General features: G+C 40.4%; 1 protein-coding gene across 2 annotated transcripts in view; it reads left to right on the plus strand.

Annotated features, from left to right (window-relative positions):
* The window catches only part of LSAMP (limbic system associated membrane protein), a 637,666-nt gene that overhangs the window by 408,149 nt on the left and 212,605 nt on the right, over positions 1–16,912 (plus strand). For both annotated transcript variants that reach the window (XM_065876993.1, XM_065876992.1), the window contains exon 3: positions 13,658–13,783. In XM_065876993.1, the coding sequence (XP_065733065.1) occupies positions 13,658–13,783 (126 nt within the window). The remainder of the gene's footprint in view (positions 1–13,657; positions 13,784–16,912) is intronic.

The following is a 16,912-nucleotide window of genomic DNA, read 5'->3' on the forward strand; positions in this document are numbered from 1 at the left end:
ACAGGCTTTTCATGGAGTAAGAAGTGGGTTTTTAGTAGGAAAAACCAGCCAGGAATACTGCCTGAATTTTCACCTGTTCTAAGAATTATACCGAACATCTCCCTTTAACATGGAAAATACGTCTATTTGAGTGCAAGGGAGGGTAAAGACACACTCTGCTTTTCTCTTACAAAATCTCAAGGTGCCACTTCTCAGACCTTGGAAACGATCCAGTTGCTATTTGCCACTTACCCTAGGTAGCCTGATATTTTTCTTTTTATAAATTTATTTATTTATCTATTTATTTATTTATTTTTGGCTGTGTTGGTTCTTTGTTGCTGCTCATGGGATTTCTCTAGTTGCAGCGAGCAGGGGCTCCTCTTCGTTGAGGTGTGTGGGCTTCTCATTGCAGTGGCTTTTCTTCTTGCGGAGCACGGGCTCTAGGCGCACAGGCTTCAGTAGTTGTGGCTCGTGGGCTCTAGAGCGCAGGCTCAATAGTTGTGGCGCACGGGCTTAATTGCTTCGCAGCATGTGGGATCTTCCTTGATCAGGGCTCGAACCTTTGTCCCCTGCATTGGCAGGCAGATTCTTAACCACTGCGCCACCAGGGAAGTCCAGCCTGATATTTTTGAGCTTCCCTCTGCTTAATACCCCCATTGCTGCCAAATAACAAAACCATCTTCTCCGGTTGGACAGCATCTAAAGATGAATCTGTAAGTACCAGAAGCAAGAAAGCGATTTGGCCTAGGTAAAGGGGAGATGGCAGATTCATTCCTTCTATCTATAGGTTAAGTCAGCTTCTGGGTGTTTTCCCAGATTAGTAAAAACAAATAACCAAACAGCTGGAATAAGGGTCTGGGAATAGGAGATTTTGGAGAAGCTGCTGACTTGCTGTTAAGTGCAGCCTCAGTGAACAGAGTCGGGATAGTTCCATTCGCTCTTGTTTAGCAAGGCAATGACCCGTACATGGGAACAGTCGTTAGATGCCCCACAGAGTATACCTATTGCTGAATCAACAATAGTGGACACCCTTAGCTGGGCATGAATGCAAATGCTGGTGTCTGAATGATTTGTCCCCTTTTAAAACCAGCCTGTACCCTTAGACTCCAGGGCAATTCTGAACATTTAATAAATATAGAAAAATTCCAGTTTAATATACTTTCTTTTTAGGTAGACTAGGGAACTCAATCAGATGCAGACATGTATGCCACACATGTGTCACCCTAAGTACACATCCACCACCGAGTGGTGTGTAAGTGAGCTTGTAACATTCCCTTGTCCCATGGCTACTGTGTTTGAGTTATTTAGAGCAGGCTGACCCATATTAATCCTCCCTTTTGATAGTGCCTACCGTCTGGATGAGTCTGTAGGGACTGTTTTGGTATAAATCTGACTACCTAGAACAGTGTCAGGAACTCATAGGGCCGCTTGAGAATGTTATATAACATAGGGTTCAAAGGCCCAGAATAGTGTGTCTTACCCAGCTTTGGCCAACACAGTCAAATGCCAGCTACATCTCAGAGGACTCTGGTGAGTGAAGCTTCAGGCACTTTTAGTTGCATGTACAGTTCAGAATCTGCTCCTGTCTGATTAAAAAAGGATTAAAAGAGGACGGCTTTTTCTTTTTTCTTTTTTTTTTTGCTGTACGTGGGCCTCTCACCGCCGTGGCCCCTCCCACCGCGGAGCACAGGCTCCCGGCGCGCAGGCCCAGCGGCCATGGCCCACGGGCCTAGCCACTCCGCGGCACGCAGGATCCTCCCGGACTGGGGCACGAACCCGCGTCCCTTGCATCGGCAGGCGGACTCTCAACCACTGCACCCCCAGGGAAGCCCCTGCCCATTGTTTTAATATGTCACTTTCATGAGCTTCCTCACTGCAATTTCCACATTACCAGTCATATGGCACTTGGCATTGCTTTGTTTTGTACATACATTTTATCTTTTTCTCTAAATTGTTGGCATATTACTCCTCTTTCTTTAAGTTACTTTGTTCATCATTTGCTGCATGCAGAAGTGCAACATTTGTAATCATTTCTGGCAGAGATATTTGAGTAATTGATGCTCATGAGTTTCTCCTAACTTCAACTTCATCTGACACTCAAAGAATCTATAGTTTCCATATTTTCCAACTCACGCATGAAATTTGTATCTAAAAGGAATCATTTTCCTGTAGAGTGCTCCTTTTCAGACATACTTTGGAGGCTGATGTTTCTTGCTTTATAAATGGATCCTAATAGGAGTGGGAGCTAGTACTAGTGGAAAAGAAATTATCATGGCTATCTATTTTATTCTACTGCAAGATCTAAGGCTTCAGAGACTCAAATTACAGACACGAAACACCTGGCAACAACTGTTGTGTACAAGACATTGCAAATTATATAAGGGTGACAAAATTTTATTTGGAGTGCTTTTTCTTTTTTTTTTATTTATGCATTTATTTTTTATTGAAGTATAGTTGATTTACAATGTTGTGTTAGTTTCAGGTGTACAGCACAGTGATTCAGATATATATATCTGTATATGTATATATATTACATATACATATATATATATATATCCTTTTTCAGATTATTTTCCCTTATAGGTTACTACAAAATAATTGAGTAGAGTTCCCTATGCTATACTGTAGGTCCTTGTTGGTTATCTATTTTATATATAGTAGTGTTTATATGTTAATCCCAACCTTCTAATTGACCCTCCCCCCACTTGGAGTGCTTTTTCTTGGGAGCCCAACAGTTAAGCTTCTAAAAATTCGGGGAAAACTTATTTTACTTATGCTTGTACACTCTCATATCTTTATGTCACTTTTTGTTGTAGGTATAAAGTGCCTAGAAATTAACTGAAGGGTTGACATATTGACATAGCTCTGCCCATTAGCAGATAAGAACTGAGTGCATGTCTTTGGGGTGAGTTATTGTTAATACCAGTATTAATGATTAATTATGAATTGTAATAATTACCTACACCTTTTGGCAATAATGGTGCCTGCAAAATTATAATACCATTAGCCATAGAAATGTATGAATTCTTTTATCATGTTATCTTTTTTTTTTTAATTTTTAAAAAATTTTATTTATTTATTTATTTTGGCTGTGCCGGGGCTTAGATGCGGCACGCGGGATCTTCGTTGTGGTACATGGGATCTTTAGTTGCAGCACATGGGCTTCTTAGTTGCAGCATGCGGGCTTCTCAGCCCATGGCATCCCATGGCATGCACATGGGATCTAGTTCCCCAACCGGGGATTGAACCCAGGCCCCCTGCATTAGGGGCACGGAGTCTCACCCACTGGACCACCAGGGAAGTCCCATCATGTTATCTTAGGAGTTAAGCCAACATTGTTTTTTTTAAGCTAGTGTTAGCATGTAATAAATAATGGCTACCCTATAGAACCTCGTTCAGTTTATAGAACAAGTTCATGTGCATTATCATATTTGACCCTAATAGCAATCCTATAACATTGCCTAATATCAATTTTGCACATTACTTCCAGTTACCAGATGAGGAAATGAAGACTCCAACAGATTTAAATAATAGTGTCATTAATTTTTTCATCTAGACATTCAAAATGTGTTAAGTACCTGCAATGTGCCTGATGATGAGGATTCAGAAGCCGATATCAGAGAACATGTGATTGCCTTGTGAGGCAGTGGCAGGGCAGGGCCAAAGTCCCCTGGCTCTCAGTCTAGCTCACTGTGCTACATGTTCCTATCCTGTCATCATCCTAGAAACTACCACACCATGCAGCAAAACATGCTTCAGTGGCATTTTCAGAGGCAAATGCCAGGCTGGATGGACGTTTTAGGTTTCACAAGATGGCATTTATGGGTTATATTGTGTATTTTTATTCTTATTGTTGAATTGTTAGATCGTGCCTGTTGAAGCCAAGTGCTGTTCAGAAAACATCCTGTAGATTTCTGAACCCAGCTCTTAGGTATACATGACATACTGTTCCATATGCACAAGATAGGGCTTAAGTTTGTCTAGCCTTACGAAAGAAAGGTTAGAAATTAGGAAGTTGACAGTGTTGTGTTTTGAACACCCCCTCACCACCATACACAGAGTAGTACATACACCTTGCCCCAACTTTAAATGAACAATAGCTGAGACCGATTTGTTGCTGATTTGTACCATTAGGAATGACACTTTGAATTGAATACAATAACCACTAATTATTTGAGGTTAGGGAAATAAGCCAACTGACCACTTTTCTCCCCTACTCTGGAACTGATTATTTTCTTTCTGTAGGCTGGTCAGTTAGGGACCAAGGATAAAGGCATTAAAACATTCACAGCTAGAATTAGATGGCCTTGCAAACCAGCGATTCTTTTTAAAGCAATGTGTACTGATAGATCAGAACCAATGGTAGCCACGCAACTAAGTTGGTTTTGTGGGAATCCAACAAGTACCTAGGCAGAGATGACAACAATTTTCCCTCTATGAAAAGGCCCCTCTTCAAATTTTCACCTTATTATGACTGTTTTTCAATTTGCAATAATTAGGATTCTTCGGTTTAAGCAACAGAAATTGACCGGCTAATTTTATGTAAGAAGGGGGTGATACATTGGAAGAATATGGACTAGCTCACAGAATCAAAGGAAAAGCAGAAAAATCTTGCCATGGAAAGCTCAGAATCATATATCTCTAGGGATACAAGTTGCAGACACTAGTGAAAAATAATAGTCTTTTCAGGTTGTTGCCCTTTCATAATATATATTAGCTAACTATTGCTGATAAACAAACCAGTCCAAAATTCATGGGCATAAAACAATAATAGTTACTCTTTATTTCTCACAAATGTACAAGTCAGCACACTTCTAGGCTGGGCTTCACTACAGGTGACTGTGTTCCTGAGGTTGTCAGATTCATCAATTAAAAACATAGGGTGCCCAGTTAAATTTGAATTTTAGATAATAAATAATTTTTAGTATAAATATGTCCCATGTAATATTTGGAACATACTTATACTAAAAATAAATACTTGTTGTTTATCTGAAACTTGTATTTGAATGAGTACCTTGTATTTTATCTGGCAATCCTATTTGCCATTTCCCATCTTCCTTCTCCTGGGACCAAAAGGCTCGGTTCAGCATGTGCTTTTCATGGTGATGGCAGAGGCAGAAGACCAAGTGAGTCCAATTGTTTCAGCACTTGTCAAGGCTCTGCTCATATTACCTATACTGATATCCTTGGCCAAAACAGGTGACATGGTCCAGGAATGTAAAAATGTGTACCACACACTATAGGAGGGCATAGGCATGGTAAAGGATGTGGAACAGGGAAGAGTGGAAAACTGGAGCCATTAACACAGTCAATCAACTTCTACCTCTTTTAAACTATTTCTTATAAAAACCAAGTTCTGGGCTTCCCTGGTGGCGCGGTGGTTGAGAATCCGCCTGCCGATGCGGGGGACATGGGTTCGTGCCCCGGTCCAGGAAGATCCCACATGCCGCGGAGCGGCTGGGCCCGTGAGCCATGGCCGCTGAGCCTGCACGTCCAGAGCCTGTGCTCCGCAACGGGAGAGGCCACAACAGTGAGAGGCCCGCGTACCGCAAAGAAAGCAAAACCAAAAAAACCCAAGTTCTAAGGAGGGAGAGTCTGAAATGCCCAACTTAGGTAATTTTCTTTGGCTAAGGAAAACAGGTTACCTGATTGACAATCCCAACAAACCAATGGCAGTGGGATGAGAGGTAGTTCTCCAAAGGAAAAGTAGGGTGTCTTGCCAGAAGAAGAAGGCATGGATTGGGGCAGATTAAACACTCCACTATGTCCCTGACCTTGCCTGCGTTTCCACTTTCGGTCATACACAAGAGATGTTAGTTGCGTACAAAAGGGAAGAAGGGATAAGTTTGAACCTACTAAGTCCCCTACTATGAATGATTTACTGTCGATTTCCCCTGTTATGGCTCTTAGTATTTGCCTTATGTATTGAGGTGCTCCTATGTTGGGTGCATAAGTATTTACAATTGTTATATCTTCTTCTTGGATCGATCCCTTGATCATTATGTAGTGTCCTTCTTTGTCTCTTCTAAGTCTTTATTTTAAAGTCTATTTTGTCTTATATGGGAATTGCTACTCCAGCCTTCTTTTGGTTTCCATTAGCATGGCATATCATTTTCCATCCCCTTACTTTCAGTCTGTATGTGTCTCTAGGTCTGAAGTGGGTCTCTTGTAGACAGCATATATATGGGTCTTGATTTTGTATCCATTCAGCCAATCTGTGTCTTTTGGTAGGAGCATTTAGTCCATTTACATTTAAGGTAATTGTCGATAGGTATGTTCCTATTCCCATTTTCTTAACTGTTTTGGGTTCATAATTGTAGGTCTTTTCCTTCTCTTGTGTTTCTTGCCTAGAGAAGTTCCTTTAGCATTCGTTGTAAAGCTGGTTTGGTGTTGCTGAACTCTCTCAGCTTTTGCTTGTCTGTAAAGGTTTCAATTTCTCCATCAAATCTGAATGAGATCCTTGTTGGGTAGAGTAATCTTGGTTGTAGGTTTTTCTCCTTCATCACTTTAAATATGTCCTGCCAGTCCTTTCTGGCTTGCAGAGTTTCTGCTGAAAGATCAGCTGTTAACCTTATGGCGATTCCCTTGTGTGTTATTTGTTGTTGTTCCCTTGCTGCTTTTAATATGTTTTCTTTGTATTTAATTTTTGACAGTTTGATTAATATGTGTCTTGGCGTATTTCTTTGGATTTATCCTGTATGGGACTCTCTGTGCTTCCTGGAATTGATTAACTATTTCCTTTCCCATATTAGGGAAGTTTTCAACTATAATCTCCTCAAATATTTTCTCAGTCCCTTTCTTTTTCTCTTCTTCTTCTGGAACCCCTATAATTCGAATGTTGGTGAACTTAATGTTGTCCCAGAGGTCTCTGAGACTGTCCTCAGTTCTTTGCACTCTTTTTTCTTTATTCTGCTCTGCAGTAGTTATTTCCACTATTTTATCTTCCAGGTCACTTATCCGTTCTTCTGCCTCAGTTATTCTGCTATTGATCCTGTCTAGGGTCTTTTTCATTTCATTTATTTTGTTGTTCATCGTTGTTTGTTTCATCTTTAGTTCTTCTAGGTCCTTGTTAAATGTTTATTGCATTTTGTCTATTCTGTTTCCAAGATTTTGGATCATCTTTACTATCATTATTCTGAATTCTTTTAAAGGTAGACTGCCTATTTCCTCTTCATTTGTTAGGTCTGGTGGGTTTTTATCTTTCTCCTTCATCTGCTGTGTGTTTTTCTGTCTTCTCATTTTGCTTATCTTACTGTGTTTGGGGTCTCCTTTTTGCAGGCTGCAGGTCTGTAGTTCCCGTTGTTTTTGGTGTGTCTCCCCAGTGGCTAAGGTTGGTTCAGTGGGTTGTGTAGGCTTCCTGGTGGAGGGGACTAGTGCCTGTGTTCTGGTGGATGAGGCTGGATCTTGTCTTTCTGGTGGGCAGGTCCCCGTCTGGTGGTGTGTTTTGTGGTGCCTGTGGACTTATTATGATTTTAGGCAGCCTCTCTGCTAATGGGTGGGGTTGTGTTCCTGTCTTGCTCGTTGTTTGGCATAGGGTGTTCAGCACTGTAGCTTGCTGGTCGTTGAGTGAAGCTGGGTGCTGGTGTTGAGATGGAGATCTCTGGGAGATTTTCGCCATTTGATATTATGTGGAGCTGGGAGGTGTCTTGTTGACCAGTGTCCTGAAGTTGGCTCTCCCACCTCAGAGGCACAGCACTGACTCCTGGCTGCAGCACCAAAAGCCTTTCATCCACACGGCTCAGAATAAAAGGGAGAAAGGAAGGAAGGAACGAAGGAAGGAACGAAGGAAGAAAGAAAGAGAAAGAGAGAAAGAAAGAAAGAAAGAAGGAAGGAAAGAAGGGAGGGAGGGAGGAAGGAAGGAAGGAGAGAAGGAAGGAAAGAGAAAAGAAGATAAAGTAAAATAAAATAAAGTAAAATAAAATAAAGTTATTAAAATAAAAAATAATTATTAAGAACAAAAAGAAATTTTTTTAAAAGAAAACAAAAAACCGGACGGATAGAACTCTAGGACAAATGGTGGAAGCAAAGCTATACAGACAAAATCTCACACAGAAGCATACATATACACACTCACAAAAAGAGGAAAAGGGGAAAAAATCATAAATCTTGCTCTCAAAGTCCACCTCCTCAATTTGGGCTGATTCGTTGTCTATTCAGGTATTCCACAGATGCAGGGTACATCAAGTTGATTGTGAAGCTTTAATCCGCTGCTTCTGAGGCTGCTGGGAGAGATTTCCCTTTCTCTTCTTTGTTCTCACAGCTCCCAAGGCTCAGCTTTGGATTTGGCCTCACCTCTGCGTGTAGGTCGCCGGAGGGCGTCTGTTCTTCACTCACACAAGACGGGGTTAAAGGAGCCGCTGATTCGGGGGCTCTGGCTCACTCAGGCCAGGGGGAGGGAGGGGTACTGAGTGCGGGGCGAGCCTGCGGCGGCAGAGGCCGGCGTGACGTTGCACCAGGCTGAGGCGCGCTGTGCGTTCTCCCGGGGGAGTTGTCCCTGGATCCCGGGACCCTGGCAGTGGCGGGCTGCCCAGGCTCCCCGGAAGGGGGGTGTGGATAGTGACCTGTGCTCGCACACAGGCTTCTTGGTGGCGGCAGCAGCAGCCTTAGCATCTCATGCTGGTCTCTGGGGTCCGTGCTTTTAGCCGCGGCTCGCGCCTGTCTCTGGAGCTCCTTTAAGCAGCACTCTTAATCCCCTCTCCTCGCGCACCAGGAAACAAAGAGGGAAGAAAAAGTCTCTTGCCTCTTCGGCAGGTCCAGACTTTTCCCTGGGCTCCCTCCCGGCTAGCCGTGGCGCACTAACCCCCTGCAGGCTGTGTTCATGCCACCAACCCTAGTCCTCTCCCTGCGCTCCGACCAAAGCCCGAGCCTCAGCTCCTCAGCCTCACTCCCTGGTGAGTGAGCAGACAAGCCTCTCAGGCTAGTGAGTGCCGGTCGGCCCTGATCCTCTGTGCGGGAATCTCCCCGCTTTGTCCTCCGCAACCCTGTTGCTGTGCTGTCCTCCGCGGCTCCGAAGCTTTCCCCCTGCACCACCCACAGTCTCCGCCCGCGAAGGGGCTTCCTAGTGTGTGGAAACCTTTCCTCCTTCCCGGTTCCCTCCCACTGGTACCGGTCCCGTCCCTATCCTTTTGTCTCAGTTTATTCTTTTTTCTTTTGCCCTACCCAGGTACGTGGGGAGTGGCTTGCCTTTTGGGAGGTCTGAGGTCTTCTGCCAGCGTTCAGTAGTTGTTCTGTAGGAGTTGTTCCACGTGTAGATGTATTTCTGTTGTATCTGTGGGGAGGAAGGTGTCTTACTCTTCCGCCATCTTCCCCTCGTCCTCAATTTTTTTTTTAATTGAGTCAAAGTTGATAGTGAAATAGATGACTAGATGGGTAACTAAAGAAATATTGATAAAAGTGTTTTACTGGTTCAGAATAAAAGCTTGCTCCTTTGTGACAAAAATTTAATGAGATGACTTCTTTGAGCTCAGAAAAGAGTTGGAGAGAAAAATTTCATTCATTTCTTTTTTCAAACACACTGAGCACTACCATATTCCAAGTACTGTGTTCTGTAAGATTCAGTGGTCAAGAAAACAAAGACCTTCCTGTCTGCCTCTTTCAGTTTAGTGACAGGCATAGGTAAATAATCCAGCAATTATGGTCCAGTGCTGTGTGGAGAAATACAGGGTACAGTGTTAGAACACAGGAGGGGCACCCAGTATGTTATCAGGAGTGGGGTTGGGGGTAGGTGGGGGATGACAGGACAGTCTTCCTGCAAAAAGTGAGAAAACAGCTGACAAGTTGAGACCTGAAGGAGGAAATGGAAGAGTCACATGAAGAGTTGAAAGAAGACATTCCATGTAGAAAAAGATAGAATTTTAAATGCCTGGGAGTAAACAAAGATAGTATATTACAGGAATCAAAAGTTGTTTGACCTGACTGGATGATGCAACACAAAGGGAATAGGAAATAAGGCAGGAGAGAGAAGCAGGGGCTAACCATGAATGACCTATTAAGCCATATTAAGAAGTTTTTATTTTGAGGGCAATGAGATTAATCAGAGGATACCATATTCATATTTGCAATTTAGGGGGAAAATTCTGATTGCAGTATGGTGAATGAATGACAGTGAGCTTGGAGAGAAGAAGACTAGAGGCAAAGAAACTAGTTGTAATGCTTTTGCGGTAATTCAGGCAAAAAAAAATAAAAAGAGATGTTGATGGTTGGAACAAGGCTAGTAGGAATAGGAATTGAGAGAGGAATTGAGAGTGATAAATGAATCTAAGAGATATTTAAAAGTCATAAACCGTAGAATTTGGGGATCCATTTTATATGGGGGCAGTAAAGGAGAGAGAGCTGTCGAGGGAGATAAACTTCTTTTTTGGTTTGGGCAACTGTTTTCATGGGAACACCATTACTGAGAAAGTGATCACAAGATTACAGGTTCTCTGTGGGAAGGAAGATGATGACCCCTGAGTATGTTGGATCCTGGATTTCTGTGAGACATTCAGTGGAGACGTAGAATAGTTGGTTCATTGAAAGTGCCGATATAAAGGTCATGAGAAAAATATGGGCTGAAGTTACTGATTTGGGAGTCATCAATAGCATGACATTAGCTTCTGAAGCTCAAGAGTAGATGAGTAGTGAGTGATCACAGTGAATAATATTTAAAAAGAAGACAGTGATCAAACCTTCAGATGTTTAAGGAAGGGGACAAGATAAGACCAAAAGTTAAACTTGGAAGGTTGGCCAGAAGGGTAAGAGGAAAAGCAGTTGAGTTTGTGACCTAGAAACTAAGGAAAGGAAGAATGAGGTTCCGGTCAACAAAGTCAACTACTTCAGTGAAAAATAGGAATAATAACAAAAATTTTCGTTGGACCTGAAAACAGTATGGTTCAAACAAGTTGGTGAGCCTCTTGAGAGCAGTTTCTTTGGAGGTTAATGAGAGAATGCAGATTGCACTGAAGGTTGGAGTGTGAATGGGAAATGAAGACATGGTATAGAACAATTCCTTCAAAAATTTGGAGATAGAGAAGTTAAAAGTAAATAAGAATGTAAGGTGGGATTTGGGGAGGGATTTCTTTCTAGAGCAAAAAGGCTACATCATATATAAATGCTTATGGCAAGAAGCTGATAACAAAGTACAATAAAGTAGGAAGATAAATGATGGAGTGAAACTACTGGTTAGTGACCCAGAGGAAGGTGGGATACAGTGTCAACATGATTGCATTTCTAACTGTTCAACACAAACACTTTGTGTATCTCCAGTGTCTGAGATTCAGGACCTGAATATACTGTCCTTAATTAGGAGAAAGAATATAGTTTGGTGGCCAAAGCATAGCCCTGTAGCTAATTATTCTAGATTTTATTCCCAATTTTATTACTACCTGTCTGTGTAATATTGAGCAAGTGACCTTACTTGTGTGCCATGTAAGATCAAAGTCCTTAGTACATATATATTCCGCCTATAAAGGAGAGGCAATATGAGTAACTTTTATCATAGATAATAACTCTCTCAGATCTTGGCCATTGGAGATTTTTTTTCTATTTTGTAAATTTACATGTTTGTATACTAGGGATATGGAATCTTTCCCCCTCCACTTTTTTTTTTTTTTAAATCAGAACACATCTGTGTTTCTTTTCTCTACTCTATGTCCTGTCTTGGAGTTCAGAATAAACTTCGAATTGAGTGACGTGAGCTTTTACAATTACTATATAGCTTCCTGTTACAGGTCTTAGATTGTTGAGGGAGGTACCTAGGATGTCCAAGTCTTGTTCTCAAACACGATCATAGGTTGTATTGTAGGTGTTTTTGGACATGTTCAGAGCCATGGCTTACTCGACTGGGAATTAAAAACTGTTAATATTAAACGGTAGAACAATTGTACATTCAGGAGCTCTGGGTTCTAAGCCTAGCCATATTTCGTGATGTGATCACCCTTGATAATCCACGTGATCCACTCTGTGCCTCATATTCTTCCCTATTAAATGGATATAACCTTTCAGGTCCTCACTGTAAAAGTCCGGGAGGGTATATTGTAAGTCAGTGTATGAATATGAGAAAACTACTCTGAACCCAAAGGGGAAACAGAAACTCTACAAATAGAAGTTGCTAAGTGACAGGAATCAACTACATTCTATTTCTGCCATTGGGTTTGATTTGGAATCACTAGTTCCTACCCGGAGGCCATATCAGATGTCACTGTGAGAAGAATGACAAGGTCAAGAGGATCCTCCTCCCACTTCCTCCTTGTGGCACTCTGACCTGGTCAGCTGCCCAGGTACCATCAATAACTGCCAACGGGGATCTGCAGGGATAATACATTTGTCAGGCAGCTGCCTCTACAAGCAGAAAATGTTCCTGTTTAATTTGTCATTGCACAGAGTCTATAATGGGCAGGAAGAGTGAGAAAAAATAAGAGTTCTTTTTATTATTGAAATACTTCATGCTCTCTTGTCTTCCTCCCTCCCCTGACACATAGTTTTTCAGAGACAGCATAAGCAGCTAAGAGTTAAAAAAAAAAGGAAAATCACAGTCAAAGCATAAACTCTGCAATTTGTAATCAGTGCATAACCTCTGTGATGAAATTTGTAAGTAATTCACTTTCCACTTAAGCCCACCAGTGTGAGATCTAATGTTGCCACCCAGAACACTAATGAAGGAAGTCAGACGGCAGTGCAGCTAGCCCTTGGGGACTCATTTCTCATATCACGGAGAAGTAATTTCTGTCATTTTTGGCCATCTGGTAGCCTGGATTGTGAAGATGGAAGATTCATTCAAGTAGGGCTTAAGAGCTTGGGCCCTGGAGTCTTTTTAGATTCAAATCTGTTTTCTGTTTCTCACCTAGCCTGTAACTATAACTTAGTTTTCCACCCATAAATAAAATCCTCATAGGGTATTATTTCCTTATTATAAGGAGTTATTGAGATAATACAGTCCTTATAAAGTAATCTACATAAGGTCTTATGTATAGTAAATGCTTAAAGTTAGCTATTATTAAAGTGTTAGTAGTAGTGGTGGTAATAGTATTAGGAGTAATAGTAGTATTTTTATAAAGTCTACCTGTCTGTGACATAGGCCTCATTAATTCCATTTTTAAGCTCTAAGGTACATCATCAGGCCTGTCACACACCAAGATGATATTTAGAGGTTTTCTCTTGTAGTGATTAACCAAGTGTTTCCTTTTGTGGCTAGATTATAAGCAACAAGGTATTACTGCATCTTTATGACACAACTCTGCAATCCGACATTAAATAGCACTCCTTTTCTTTTCCTGACATTTGGAGTAAATAGTGGGCTATAATCATTTTATACACATAAGAACATAAATGTCGGTAACATTTAGTGATAAGAAAATTTATTCTTAATGTGTATAAGTGTGCATGTTCTCTAATAACCAAATAAGGTCCATTGTAATCAGAAAAGAGCTAAGACATTTTCATTATGTTACTCTGCATACTTCCTACAGCACTTGACCATAGTGGAGAGATTCTCACCTTATAGTAAGAACCATGCTTTTCATCTGCTCACTAAGTCTGTAAGGATGTCCAAAAGCACCCAGAGTTCTTAATACAAAAATTCAAATGGTTTAAGTCAGAAAAGCACTTCGCTTGAATTTGCCACTTCCTGTTGCATGAACCAGTACTGGAAACCTGCTTTTACTGACATGCTTACATATTCCATTTGCTTTTGTCTTTACAGTTCCACCAAAGATCTCCAACATTTCCTCGGATGTCACTGTGAATGAGGGCAGCAACGTGACCCTGGTCTGCATGGCCAATGGCCGTCCTGAACCTGTTATCACCTGGAGACACCTTACACCAACTGGTAAGCAACCTTCCAGTCCCCCAGATGTCATACACTATTTAGAATATCCTCATGTTTCTGTGATTCCATTGGATCCAAAAGGCAAGCATGTATATTGTTATTAAAACACTATTACAGTAGTGACATAGGACTTGTTTAGGGTCATCTCTGGTCTTGGCTAATGTATCCATCTCTATAAAGTCTACAACCATGGGGGGAAAAAATATATATATATATTTGATGATTTATATATGATATTTTTCAATAGAACACTTCCTCAAGGCAACAAATATAGAAGCATCAAATGCATTAAATGACTTAGTATTGTGTCTGAAATATATGCCAGGTTGGTGCCTGAATGTCTTGGAGCAATATTTTGTATGGATTAAATTTCCATAGCTCTTTGTATGTCTTTTTGTTTTGTTTTGCTTTTAAATATAGTTTCCTTATATGTAGCACCTTGTGATGAAATCTTTTAGGGATAATACAAAATTGTTTGTGACTTCTAATATCCTATCCTTAGCATCTGGCTCTGTGGAGGGGCACCAGGCATGGACTAAACTTCATGAGCTCATTATGGATCCCCAGCTATGGATGCTAATTCAGTAAAAGTCAGAAAATCATTTCTCAGGAATGTCTTCTGCATTCTCCCCTCCTCCTCCCACTATAACCGGGTTCTGAGGTTCTGCTGCCTTTTGAGCTTCATTTAAATACTTTACCAAATTATTTAGTATTAACTGCATGCATCCTCCCCTACTCGACAGATGAAATTTTCTTATATACAAAACCATGCCTTTGTGAATGACACAGTATTTGTAGAATGGGGCCTGCTATTTAGTTTTTCCAGAAAGAGGAACTATGGATCAATTATTCTTATAAAATGTCATTTATTTTGGTAGCTAACCCCCAACATTTAACTGATTTATATCTGATATTCTTTTAAAGTTTTCTCGTATAAAATCTAGACATCTAGTTTATAACATATTAATTCTGAAATGAACACCATGAAAACTTGTTGTGCAAAGCTAGATAGGCAATGGGAGCTATCCCGAGATACTTCTAAAAGGCCAGGCCAGGGTAGTGTTTGGTTGTAGCATCTTTAAATATTTTGTATTTTGTGGTGTGAGAATATGGGCCTCCCTTTCATATTAGCCCTCAAATTAATTTATCAGGTGAAGTTTGCACTAACCTATGGAATGGTCTTTTATTGAGGCAGCTATTCTTATTAGAGGCTTCTATTTTCTTAAGACAATGTCACTCAAAACCCATTCTATTGTTAATGTATGCAGCTTGTCATTTATTGATGATATATAAAAGCAACAAATGAAGCACTTATTTGGGGGATCAACCTCAAACTCATATCCTCTCATTCCCATCTTAAACCTCACATGGAAAAAAATACATATGCAGGCTTATCTGAAGTGTGAATATCAGATAATATATTATCTGGATATCATATACATTTCCCCTGGATTAAATTAAACCTCCAGAGCACATTCTCCTTGAATGGAATTATATTAACCCTCAATACCACAACACCTAGACCTTTCCCATGTAGAAGTGCTTTTACTAAATGACTATTTGGTATAAAAGTTTGGGGCACATATTTAAGGATGTTACAAAACAGGGGTCCCGAACCACTGGGCCGCAGACTGCAACTGGTCCGCGGTCTGTTAGGAGCCAGCCCACACAGCGGGAGGTGAGTGGTGGGCGAGTGAGCGAAGTTTCATTTGCCGCTCCCCATTGCTCACATTACCATCTGAACCATTGTCCCCACTTTCCCTCCCCCCTCGCCCAGGCTGTGGAAAAATTGTCTTCCACGAAACTGGTCCCTGCTGCCAGAAAGGTTGGGGACCACTGTTATAAAAGATATCCTCTAAAATCATTGCATTTTCTGCAATGTTGTTTTTGAGAGATGGTTAATTGTACTACATAGTTTCCTCTGAAAGGACACTTTGAGAAAGCTCCTCTTTGTTTTCAATGTTTCTACTGTCCTTTCTCTAAACAATGGTTTGTTTTTTAAAATGAACCCAGTGAGTTTTTACAAATAATCATGAGTCCTTCATCGTATTGACTGTTACCAAATTTAGAGCCAAATTTATGACTGGTCTGTGAAAGAACAGAGGAAATCATATATAAATTACACATTAACGAAGTGGATTTTAAATAAACTGTGTGGAATTTTATGATATCAAATCCATATACAGACACACTCTTGCTTTCATCTTGTTTTCTTACCATTATTTTCATATTGTCTCACCTTTTGTAATTAATTTAAATCTTTATATACATATATTACTTATAATCTCAATTTTTTATGGAATAAGTGGAGATAAAAGAATGGAAGAAGGAAGGAAGATAGATTATATTCAAGTTATAATCAAGAAATGAACTGCATTAATAAAAATACTTTATTCTTTTGGTGTACTATTGACTAGTAAACAGTTTTGGGTGTTTTTTTTTCAGGGAAAAATGCTATTGGTGATCTGAACCTAAAGATATATTCTTTTTTATCCCCTCAGTTTAGTAAAGTAATGAGATCAAACCGGAGTTTCAAGGCCTTCCCAGGCTTGTTCTAGGAGTTTAGATCTTCATGGCTAACTCTAGTAGACTTTTTCACGATAGTAAACATATGGTTTGAACCCTGAATAACCTGGTTATCCATGATGCTTCAAGTTATCAAAAGACCAAAGGACAAGCTAGATCTTTCACAATAAAGGCAGCATTTACATACAGTCAGAGAACACTAGGGACTTCAAAATCAACTAGAAAAATTGGTGTACACACAGGGATTCCCAATAGTCAGCCTAGGGATCAGAAAACTAGTCCCTGGGTCAAATCCAACCTGCCTCACATTTTTACCACCTACAAGCTTAGAGCAATTTTTAAATGGTTAGAAAAAATCAAAAGAATTCTATTATTTAACATGCAAAAAAATATATGATATTCAAATTTCAGTGCCCATAAATAAACTTTTAATAAAACAAAACCATGCTTATTCAGTTACACGTTGTCTATGGATGCTTTTTTTTTTTTTTTTAATAAAACAGCAAAGTCTAGTTGCAACAGATATGGCTTAGCCCCTAAAGCCTAAAATATTTTCTACCTGGCTCTTTACAGAATAGTTTACAGACCCCTGCTCAAGATTAT

The sequence above is a fragment of the Phocoena phocoena genome, chromosome 4 (assembly GCF_963924675.1).
Source record: "Phocoena phocoena chromosome 4, mPhoPho1.1, whole genome shotgun sequence".
NCBI lineage: Eukaryota > Metazoa > Chordata > Mammalia > Artiodactyla > Phocoenidae > Phocoena > Phocoena phocoena.